The sequence below is a fragment of the Gadus morhua genome, chromosome 23 (genome assembly GCF_902167405.1).
Source record: "Gadus morhua chromosome 23, gadMor3.0, whole genome shotgun sequence".
Lineage (NCBI taxonomy): Eukaryota > Metazoa > Chordata > Actinopteri > Gadiformes > Gadidae > Gadus > Gadus morhua.
This window is the reverse complement of record NC_044070.1, coordinates 2,445,370-2,456,742: the sequence shown is the minus strand read 5'-3', so window position 1 is coordinate 2,456,742 and position 11,373 is coordinate 2,445,370. Positions and strand designations below refer to the sequence as shown.

At 47.8% G+C, this 11,373-nt stretch overlaps 1 protein-coding gene across 3 annotated transcripts; it reads left to right on the top strand.

Moving 5' to 3' along the window:
- Positions 1-101: 101 nt before the first annotated feature.
- qtrt2 (queuine tRNA-ribosyltransferase accessory subunit 2) lies at positions 102-10,946 on the top strand. 3 transcript variants are annotated; one of them, XM_030349074.1, is made up of 9 exons: positions 102-197; positions 406-641; positions 749-804; positions 1,535-1,611; positions 2,037-2,249; positions 2,643-2,842; positions 4,588-4,739; positions 9,224-9,347; positions 10,186-10,946. In XM_030349074.1, the coding sequence occupies exons 2-9, from the start codon at positions 439-441 to the stop codon at positions 10,421-10,423; spliced, it is 1,263 nt and encodes a 420-aa protein (XP_030204934.1). In that variant the 5' UTR covers positions 102-197; positions 406-438; the 3' UTR covers positions 10,424-10,946. The 3 variants fall into 3 exon arrangements, with proteins under 3 accessions (XP_030204934.1, XP_030204932.1, XP_030204933.1); XM_030349072.1 differs by having other exon boundaries at positions 4,588-4,760; XM_030349073.1 differs by having other exon boundaries at positions 109-197; positions 412-641; positions 4,588-4,760.
- Positions 10,947-11,373: the final 427 nt, after the last annotated feature.

Below are 11,373 nucleotides of genomic sequence, written 5' to 3'. Positions count from 1 at the left end.
ACACACAAAATGACAAACATTTTTTTCCCCTGATTAAATGTCTTTAAAAAAACATTTCGACCTTTGGATCTGTAGACTACGAAGGGTAACCCAAACAATGACGTCATTACCGCGACGTGTAGTCTTGTTCCAGGTCCGTGTTGTAGTTCTCTGTGTATGGTAGGCAGGCTAGTAGGGAGTGCTTTTGTTAAAATACGGTAAGCTGTTATTAAAACTGCTCCCGATGAAAACCTTCAGTGTCAAGTTAAACCACGGCCACTGTCTTGCACACATTTCTTTGTTTCAAGATCACAGTATCGATGAGTGAAGAACACGTGAGCTTGTTAGCTAAGTCGCTAACGTCCCTATCGCATATCGGGAGGCTTGCTCAGTTATGAACAAGTTATAAGACGTATCTTTTTGCAGTTGTAGGTATCAGAGCGTATTGCTGTATGAAAGATGAAACTGGAGCTGAGTCGTGTGGTTCAGGGAGGATACCGCCTCGGTGTCCTGAGGGAGATCGGCAGGGCGTCCACCAGCTCACTGGAGGTGCCCGGCTGCTTACTGTACACCCGCTGTGGTACTGTACCCCACCTGACCCAGGACACCCTGCACACACTGAGCCCTCTGCCCTCCGTCACACAGCTCACCCTATCCACAGTGTGAGTTAAAATCCCTCCAGATAACCTATTCTACACACGTCCATATCTCCTTTATATGACAAGCCTTGTCTTCCCCACTTATATTTATGTTGGCTTTTAACTTTAAGAGCGGAGCACCAGGAAGTGTTGGAGGAATATAAGGATGGATTCAAGAAGTTTGCAGGTATGGTAAATGCAGGCTTCATTTCATGTGCCTTCAATTATTTCATCTTTGCAGCATTGTATAAAGTGATGAAAGTGTGTGAAAAAAGGATGCACATCATCATGCATCCAGCTTGCATGTTGGTAGTATCTATAATAATAGCTAAGTAACCCTGACCGCCGAACTAGCGCACATATTATTTCCCTTACTACAATAGAGAAGATGTAAATAGAGAATTTGTAATTATATGTCCTTGGGACACACAATTACATTGTGTGTCCCAACGGGGGCGGAGTAAGGTTTCTGATTGGTTTACATGGCCCGCGGTATTTTCCCTTGTTGTGGTGGTTTTCATCTCAACTATTGATCTTCTGCCTAATGCACATTTGTTCATACCCCCACCTATAAAATTGCTTGTATCGCGCTGCTCATGCAATTTACACGGAAGCTTGTGTAAAGGAAACTAGGAAATTAAATTTTCAAAGCAATGAAACATTTATTTTGTCAACAAGAATCAATTAAGAATTTGCATTGTATCATAGCGAACCAATCGTTGGCAAGGTGACAACCTATTTCTGACCTCACTGTAGGCCTGCAAAATAATGTCATCACCATTGTTCCTGTTCGCACTAACCTCGACCTATGGCCGACCTCACTGTAGGCCTACAAAATACTGTCTCCCCCAACCTTTCTGTTGAAACACTTCCAATTGTTGCAACTGGTATTCTGTTGTGTTGTTCTTTGGGTGCAGGTCTTCATGACACAGTGCTGTACTGCTCCCTCCATGACCCCTTGACCCCGAGACCTGCGGGCCACGTCACCAACAAGGTCAGGGTGGCTCATCAAGAATAACGCTATGGTTCATTTTTATCCAAGTCATTCTGCATATTGGCAGAGTTTAACTGTCCCCCGGGAATATGTTGCTCAGGGTCCATGAGTACGTTGCTAGCAGCCTCTCTAGTGGGAGGTTCGGGTCCATGAGTATGTTGCTAGCAGCCTCTCTAGGGGGAGGTCCGGGTCCATGAGTATGTTGCTAGCAGCCTCTCTAGGGGGAGGTCCGGGTCCATGAGTATGTTGCTAGCAGCCTCTCTAGGGGGAGGTCCGGGTCCATGAGTATGTTGCTAGCAGCCTCTCTAGGGGGAGGTCCGGGTCCATGAGTATGTTGCTAGCAGCCTCTCTAGTGGGAGGTCCGGGTCCATGAGTATGTTGCTAGCAGCCTCTCCAGCAGGCTGATCCTGCTCCCTGTGGTCCAGACGGTGTCGGTGTGGGGCAGCGGGGGGCGGATAGAGCTGACGGTGGGCCGGTTCATGGCCCTGCAGAAGGCGCTGAGGCCAGACCTGTACCAGAGCATGGCCGATGGGGAGACCTGGCAGGGGGACGCCACCTCCAGGAAGAGGCTCCGCAAATCAGTGGACCGGACTCTGGCCCATCTCGACGAATGTCTGCTCATCCACCAACAGACGGCGGTATGTTGACACACCCACACTGCAGTCATCATCACACTGCAGTCGTCATCACACTACTTATCGTTAAGGTGTTTGGTGTTTAGTGTTATTTTGTTAAGTTGTTGACTGACTGAAGGGATGGTTGGAAAGTCTTTGTTATCATGTGAGATGAATTTTGGAGCCCAACTTGGTTTTCAAGATGATGGGGAAGATAACCCCAACAACTTTTGTTCTGTACCCGTCATATTCTTTGGAAACGTCCCCCTTCACTCTGTCTCCCTGCCCAACCCCTCTCTGTCGTGTGTGTGTGTGTGTGTGTGTGTGTGTGTGTGTGTGTGTGTGTGTGTGTGTGTGTGTGTGTGTGTGTGTGTGTGTGTGTGTGTGTGTGTGTGTGTGTGTGTGTGTGTGTCCCAGGAGCTGCAGGGGGCGGAGGTGCTGGGGGTGGTGGAGGGAGGGGACAGCCTGGAGGAGAGGCTCCGGTCGGCCAGGGAGACGGCCAAGCGACCAGTGGGCGGCTTCTGCCTGGACGGCTTCCAGACGGGCTCCATGGACGGCCCGCTGAGGACGCAGCTCATCAGCGCCGTGGCCGTGGAGCTGCCAGAAGACAAGCCCAGGTCGGCCCCCCGCTCCGTCCACAGCGTAGTAGGGGTTGGGGGACAGCCAGCCTGTGTGTATGCGTGTGTGTGTACACCACCGTTCAAAAGTTTGGGGTCACTTAGACAGTTTTTTTCAAATTCAATTTTCGATTAACTTTTATTTAACAGTTTTCAGCTGTGCTAACATAATTGCACAAGGGTTTTCTAATCATCAATTAGCCTTTTAACACGATTAGATAAACAATGGACCATAAGAACACAGGAGTCGCTGGACACCGTACAAATATCTAGATATTCCATAAAATATCAGTAGTTTCCAGCAAGTATAGTTATCTTCATTGAAAAAGAAAAAACAGTGCTTCAAAACTTTTCTCAATTTTTTTTTAAATTGGATTTGTTCCTGTTAATAATATTAAGTAGTATGAGTACCCTTTTCCCACATATAGCCCCACAACATGCTTATTAAATTCTATGTCCACCTTTACCCAAACATTGTCTATCTGTGTGACCTTATTGGATAATTTAACATCACCAAGTCCTGGTCTGCCAATCAACTGTCCCTCCAGACGTGGACAACCCGCCCCTCTCTCCAGTCTCCGCCATGTCCTCTTCTAAGGACTATAGCCTACCATCATTCATATTCATTCAATGAAAACGATTAATTCAATGAAAGTGATATGCTGCTTATACACTTTTACCACTCCTGTCTCTATACCTCCTATCTCCTGTCTACTCCATATCTAGAATTCCATGTCCTGACCTTGACTTCCCGTGACATATCGTGTAACAATGAATGATTCCCTAAAGAACATTGAGCACTGGCATGGAGGATTGCAGCGGGCTGCCCAGCCTCCTTCCGCCCAGGACATAGTCTTCCAATGCGCTCAGCTGACGCGTCTACCAAGGCTCATTATTCTCTGTCTGGCCCAACCTTGACGAGGGGGGGGGCTTGCAGTCAGGGTACCTTTTGGGGGGGGAAGAGATGACGAGCTGTCATCCATACCCCTCGGTATGTTCTCTCGGCCTCCATGTGGCGGTTGAGTTCATCTCTCCAGGGTAGCGGCTGGGGCAGAGGAGGAAGAGTCTCCCCTTCCATAGGCATCTCTCCCCCTCAGGAAGCGTGTCCTTTCAATGGCCTTCAACCAGGGAACTCCTCCCACATGGCCTCCTCCTGCTTCCTCCTTCCCCATGAAGTGAGAGGGGGAGCGGTGCTGGGGGTGCGGGGCTGAAGTAGGTGGGGCGCTGAACTGGGGGAGCCGCTGAGTGGCTGGGGGCATATACAGCCCCAGAGCACCCACAGTTATTCACCATCAGACGTCTCCGGGGCGTGTGGCGAGAGAGACGGGCAGTGGGTGTCCACCATAATGAGGTCATTATCAAATGTTGAGCTTGGTCTGATCAGGCCCGGGCAAAAGGGGGAGAGAACCTAACCCTCTCATGGGAGAGGACATGGTCTGCTCTCTGCAGTGGACCTGCTCTGAGCTGATAGATGTGTGTGTGTGGCTGTGATGGATTGATTCTCCTTGCTCCTGTTTGATTGATTTCAAACTGAGTTGTAACCGATAGTTCTGCTGTAATGCAGAACTATGTATTTTCATAGAGATCCCAGATTATCTCTGCATACCAATGTATTTTTAGCTTTTATGAAGTGTGTGTGTGTGTGTGTGTGTGTGTGTGTGTGTGTGTGTGTGTGTGTGTGTGTGTGTGTGTGTGTGTGTGTGTGTGTGTGTGTGTGTGTGTGTGTGTGTGTGTGTGGTTCTCAGGCTGCTCCAGGGTGTCGGCAGGCCCGACGAGGTGGTGGCGTGTGTGGAGGCCGGGGTGGACCTGTTCGAGAGCTTCTTCCCCTTCCAGGTGACGGAGCGGGGCTGCGCCTTGACCTTTGACCTGGACCTCTCCCTGGACCCCGAGAGAGCAGGTATCACGCCCAGTACCCCAGGTGTGCAGTAGTGCGGCAGTGCCTCCTCACCTTGCTTTAGAGGCTATGCCGTCGTAAACGTCGGGGCACAAACATGCTTCTTTAGCAGCTCACCTGTGAGCCAGCGGTACAATCTTTAACATTAGAATATTAGGGGACGTTTTCTTAGTTTAAATGTGTGTGTTTTTTTACCGAAAGAAATACGGTATTGTCTCCTTGGTAGCTGAAGGCTGTGATGCCGCTGTGATTTTGTGGAGGAATCCACAATGGATTCTTCTGTTGCCTTCATGTCATGAAGGGGAGATCTAGTCATCTCAACTCTCTAAAGATAAAGGCTTATGACACACACCAGAGGATTGAGGCCTGATTCTTCCATTTCCTATTATCATCATCGTAGAAAGTCGCATAATTGCAGGCGTCAGTGTGTAACATCCAGAGGCAAATGATGTGAATGCTAAGCGATAGCTTAGAGGAACATCAGAGCCTAAGAACTTACGGCCATGGTCTGAGATTCACATCCCCCTCGGATACCCCTCTGCCAGCACACACTGCAGTCCGCGCATCCTTAAAAAGTCTTAAATTCATGTTTCTAAATTTAAGGCCTTAAAAAATTCTTCAATTCGTTACAAATGTCATATGCTGGTCCTAAATACTGTAACGCAAGATCTTAAATTTGTCGGGCAGGTCTATTTTTTTATTTTTTTTTCTCCTGGGACTTTTCAGGAAGGACATGTAGAGAGGCTTCTTTCTTGCTAGCTGCATATATAAACGATTATCTGCGTGCTTGCTAGATAGTCTGCGACAATGGGTAGGTGCAAATTCAAGGACAGTTGGCTGGAAGACGTCCGTTTCCGAAGTTGCCTCGCGTCTGTTGCCAAACACCCCACCATAGCGTGTTTAAAGTCTTAAAATTAATTCAAGGTGGTATTAAAAAGGTCTTAAAAAGTCTTAAATTTCACTTGCTGAAACCTGCAGATACCCTAACATAAAGACCATCCACCTAATGTGTAAAGAAACATTGCTACAATCATACCTTGTTAGAACCGAATCCTTCATCAGAAATTTTAGAAGGTGTAGCTCTGCCAATGAATGAGCGGTCAGGGCTTTAAGTTTCCATCTTGAAGGCAGGGAGAGATGGTATGCTAGTTAATTTCTGCTTAGAGTGGCCATGTGGAAGGCAGGGAGAGATATACTGGGTAGCCCCGCCCATTCCGCCGGCGATTTGAGTTCGCCCGGCACAAGGGTCTGGAGAAGAGCAATACATTTCTTTCTGCTTCCGTTTTTGCGGAAGCCAATCACCAAGCTGGCTTTTCCCATTGGCGCGCGATTGGCTGGTTTAACACAATGACGACAGGGAAGCGACAGCAAGCAGCCTATCGCGTACAGAGTCGATTGAACTAGGCCCGTTGATCGCGCCTCTTGTGCTGAAGAAAATGACAGCTTCCCCAGACTAAGGGAGAGATGGTTTGCTAGTTCGATTCTGCTTTGAGTTTCCACGTGGAAGGCAGGGAGCGATGGTTTGCTAGCTTGATTCTCTTATGCTGGTTAAGCCATAGGGACTACAGTCAGGGCTGTGTGGTGTCTTCACATCAATGCCTCACCCTGTCTTGCCCCTGTGTTGTTATCCAGGTTTTATTCTCATTCATTTTATTTAAAGGATTTGCCGATGGGTTATAGCCTCTAGCTTTAAAGGGTCAGTGTGTAGGAATCAGTCCAATCTAGTGTTACAATTGTATATTGCATTCAAACGAATAGTGCTTTGCTTTTTTTTTTGGATGGGGCAACCTGGTTGCAACTATGGTAGGCGGTATATGCCAAGAAGCTTCAGCTGCTTTCACACGTTAGTCCTGCTATTCTTCCACTATTCTCCCGATGGGCTGTATATCTGAACGCTGGGTACGATATGCACCACTGACATTGGTATCCTGAAAATATCCTGAAAAAATACTACCCCTGAGGTAGTATTTTCGCTGGCGGAAATGTTAATGACCTTATAATTGTAAATGAGGAGTAGAAAGTCGGCATTTCACACCATTTGAGTGGGCGCGTTGATGACACTTCGGTCTGCATGTGCATGTCATTGAGTGGCACCCTAAGAGCAGCCTGTTGCCTTTTGTTCGCTGAATGGTGCCGACAGCAGGAAAGGTGTAACACTAATCATCTCGTAGTTGGAGGCAAGAGAGTAAACGTGCTCCAATAGTGCGAGATAAAAATAAAGCACATTCATTTGAAGGATTTTAGCTTGTGTGTGATTTATCACGGGCACGGGCACGCACAAGCTAAAATCATTCTAATTAATGTGCTTTATTTTTATCTCACACTATTGGAGCACGTATACTCTCTTGCGCTCCGCCTCAAACTACGAGATGGTTAGTTACACCTTTCCTGCTGATGGCTCCCAGACCGAGGAGCACAGGGGAGACATTCCCTCCAGGGCCGATGCTCTCTCGAGGGCAACACCCATCACTTTGACCGGCAGTGCGTCTGCTTATAGGTCTCAAGTTTGGTCTCAGCTTTGGTAGGGACACTTCACAGATAAAAACCAAGATCACTACGTAGACTGCATCATGCTGAACAATAAATACTTTATTAAAATAAAATCTAGATTTACATGTGCACAACTTCTGAAGCGAATAACGTGGAGGCAGGTCAGAAGTGCGCGTGTGCTCCAGAGATTCACGTGAATATTTAATCAGTGCCCGTGCCCATCGCGCAAGGTATTTGAAGGACGCAGCTTATCAGCGCCGGGCTTCCCCCCCAAAATCGGCGTGTCTTTAGGGCGGTGGCCGCCGAGTTTGGCAAGAGTTTGCCATAAAATATTATATTAAATGCATTATGTAAAACATATTTACGTTATATTAAATAATAAATCAAAATATTGGTAGGGACAATCCTTTCTTCCCAAAGTTGGTCGGGAAATGTATGTTACCTCTGTCCCTATGCAAAATAACGCCCTTGCTTTATTCATACACACAACCAGACTCGTTCATTACTTCACTAAACGGACACGCACGCTACCGCTCGCTCTCCTCACTCGTCCACTCAATCGCTGACGACACACACACACTAACATACACACACACACACACACACACACACACACACACACACACACAGAGAGACACACACAGACGCACACAGACATGGCAGAGGTGATTTTACACCAATGACGACATATTTATGAAAGAGGACATTGATTTTAGCTAATACATTACTTAAAATGCTTCATAGTGTCCCTTTGACGGTCCTCATATGTAGACGCTTGCCGAGTCAAAGGGTACTCCTCTTTAGCGTAGCGTATTAGCATATATGATAATATAACCCTATAGCCAGCTCTTCATCCTCCTCTCCTCTTCCACTGCTTGTTTCCATCTGCCAGTCTATTTAATTATGGTACTCCTATCTCTCTGTTTCAGTTGTTCCCAGTTACTCACAGAGGCCTTTTCCTTCATGCAATAACTTGGGGGTTCTGTGCTTCCCAGGGAACTCATTAACGCTCCTCTCTGGTGCGCTATCTCCTGCTTTACTTTGTGTCGACGTGGCTTCCTACTCTACCCGTGTTCTGAAGCCCTCTCCACAAGGTGTTTCTCAGCATGGCTGTCGTGGAACTCCTTTGTGTCGGACCAACCTTCTTTCTTCAGCTGGCCTCGTTCAGGCTTCTTCCCCTGATCCTCTGATCTTTCAGTTCACAGGGCCCCTGACTCTGAGGGCCCCTGACTCTGAGGGCTCCTGACTCTGGGGGCCCCTGACTCCGGGGGCCCCTGACTCTGAGGGCCCCTGGCTCTGAGGGCTCCTGACTCTGAGGGCCCCTGACTCTGAGGGCCCCTGACTCTGAGGGCCCCTGGCTCTGGGGGCTCCTGACTCTGGGGGCCCTTGAGGCTGAGGGCCAGTTGGTGAGCCTCTCCCACGTCTTTTGCTTGTCAACGTCCAGCTGGCGACATCCCCCATCAGTCACTAACTGTCACTGGTCTTCTTTACTATATAAGTGCTGATAAGATGATATTATTTCTGATATTTATGTTAGGTTGTGTGAGTCAATATTATCCACTGTCCTAATCTCCCCCTGTTGTGGGGGGAGAGCTCTCTACATCTGTTTAGGAGGTCAGCCTTGTGCATTATTCTGTCCCCCTAGCTGTCGCTACTCTTCCCTATCCCCCAGTGGCAAGAAATGTACTGAATCGATACTGCTGTAAATATGCAAGAAAAGAAGGGGAAACATGGTCTTCAACCGTATTGAATGTATTTTGTCTTGTATATGATTTATATTCATTGCATCAACAAAGCATTCACAGCAGTGACATTTCATTATTACGTATTTCTAATTCATCGCACCGATGAATCGCAAGGCAGAGCATGACAAGGAACGAGGCGCAGATATTAACACACTTTTATTGTGTGTGTGTGTGTGTGTGTGTGTGTGTGTGTGTGTGTGTGTGTGTGTGTGTGTGTGTGTGTGTGTGTGTGTGTGTGTGTTTGTGTGTCAGTGCTGGAGCTGGAGCTTGGTGAGGAGCTGGATGAGACGTGGCAGCCCGAGCGGGGCAGAGATGCTGAGCTGGAAGACGGAGCAGAGACGATGACGCCTTTTGAGATGGATCTGAAGGACACCAAGTGAGTCTCACTCTGTCCACTCACCTCCACGGGAGGCTTCAGTCCGTCTGGGTTCTCTGTTAAGAGCGAGTCTCCTTTTGAATGACCTTCAAACCCCACAGTAGTGCATCTTTTTTGCATTTTTTAGTGCATCACAGCAGAACTTCTTATCCAGCAGTCCTACTGTGTTACAGCAGAATCTCTGATCCAGCAGTCCTACTGTGTTACAGCAGAATCTCTGATCCAGCAGTCCTAGGACTTCTAGATCAGAAGTTCCAGCAGTTCCAGCAGTCCTACTGTGTTACAGCAGAATCTCTGATCCAGCAGTCCTAGGACTTCTAGATCAGAAGTTCCAGCAGTTCCAGCAGTCCTATGTTACAGCAGAACTTCTGGGGAAGATGGACCAGAGTGGGGCGGAGTGACGCCTTGATTCCTGTTTCGTGACAGAGCTATTCTACCGAAATAAACACATTTTTCATGGTGGATGAAGCTATCAGATTGTTTTTCGTCATTGCCTATGCTAGATGGTTTGAATTTGAAACCTTTACAAACCTTTTACAGTTTCCTAGGGCCGGTCAAGTTTGTGTTCAGTAATTAAGGTCTGATTTTGAGTCTAGGGTAGTCTAGTGGTTGGTGTGTGACTCCCTCCCTGCACAAAGGCCCTGGTTCATACCCCAGTGTCCACAGGCTACTTGTAGGCATCTTTCAGACAGATGACCTAACCTTGATCTGTCCATCAATGAATAGATAATTAGTCTTTGATCAAAATAACAAAATAGTAAACAGTTACCCCCAAAGCCACTGCAGAGTGTTGGCCTAAAGAAGACCACCCTGTGTGTTGTATCTCAACCCCTCCCAGGTACCGGGGGGACTTCAGACCGCTGGTGGAGGGCTGCGGCTGCTACTGCTGCACCAACCACCAGAGGGCCTATCTGCACCACCTCCTGGTGACCAATGAGCTGCTGGCGGGGGTGCTGCTGATGCTCCACAACACCGCCCAGTACACCGCCTTCTTCAGGGCCCTGCGAGCCGCGCTGGCCAACGACCAGCTCGAGCTGTTTAAGACGAGAGTCCTCCGTATCAAACGGGTGGTGTAGAACCACCCCCCCCCCAGGGACAGGAGATGAGTCTGTGGAGGCAGCCCAGAGGGCCACACATGAGCCCAACTCAGAGTTCAAGTGATCAACGAGGCGGGGAGGAGAGAAGTTCTAGAGAGACAGCGAGGCAACGAGAGTTTTGCATTGTTTGTTGTGTGCAGTATCGATGCGACTGTCTACCTGCATGCATTCTGCAGGCATTAGTTGGGCCCCCGAGAGCCTCCTTCTCCAATCACTCAGAGAATCACTACCCTGCAGGATTCCTTAAGATATGTAAGACATCGACTACATTTTTGCTTGAAGAAGACTCAACCACGAGAAGATGTTGTTATTGTTGTTTCTAAGACCTGACGTTTGGCGACTATTTCCCCGTTGTTGCAGCGTATTGATCTCTCCAGTGTGTATGCTCTTGCATTACCTTCTACGTTTGACTCATATTCATGAATATTTTTAATGCTTGGCTGTGCCTACAAAGAGATTGAGTCTCACAAGCTGTAATAAAATTGAAGAATCTATTCATCTATTCCATTTCTTATTGTTGCATTGTTATTCCGCACGAAAGTGTGCTCTCTCCCGAACATGCGTGGTGTGATGGGTGGGGGAGGGGCTTCTGAGAGAAAGGTTAGCTTTTCCCCATCAGTCAACCCTCCTCTCCACCTGCCTGGGAGACACTGACCGAAAGAGAAAACCTCCGCTTTCCACCCCAGATAAGAGGCATCAGCAAATACAGCTGACTCGAGAGTGTGGTGACGGCTGTGCCGGAAGTCTGATGCTGTAGACCCTGCTGCTGGACACAGGATATATTACGACATGTAATCTACTTGTCATTGCATCTTTGTAAGAAAAGTGAAAAATGCATTATGTTGGAGACAAATAGTGGCAATTTCAAAAAAAAAAATGTAACCAGAGAACCTTGTGAATAAATCTTCATCAGTTTGTAATGAGGTTTG

What these genes read in the sequence shown, in the direction of transcription:
- qtrt2 (XM_030349072.1), top strand. Translation starts at nt 439, where the DNA reads ATGAAACTGGAGCTGAGTCGTGTGGTTCAGGGAGGATACCGCCTCGGT. An exon ending in TGGATTCAAGAAGTTTGCAG is followed by an intron (nt 805 to 1,534) that starts GTATGGTAAATG and finishes CTTTGGGTGCAG; the next exon opens with GTCTTCATGACACAGTGCTG. An exon ending in ATGGATCTGAAGGACACCAA is followed by an intron (nt 9,348 to 10,185) that starts GTGAGTCTCACT and finishes AACCCCTCCCAG; the next exon opens with GTACCGGGGGGACTTCAGAC.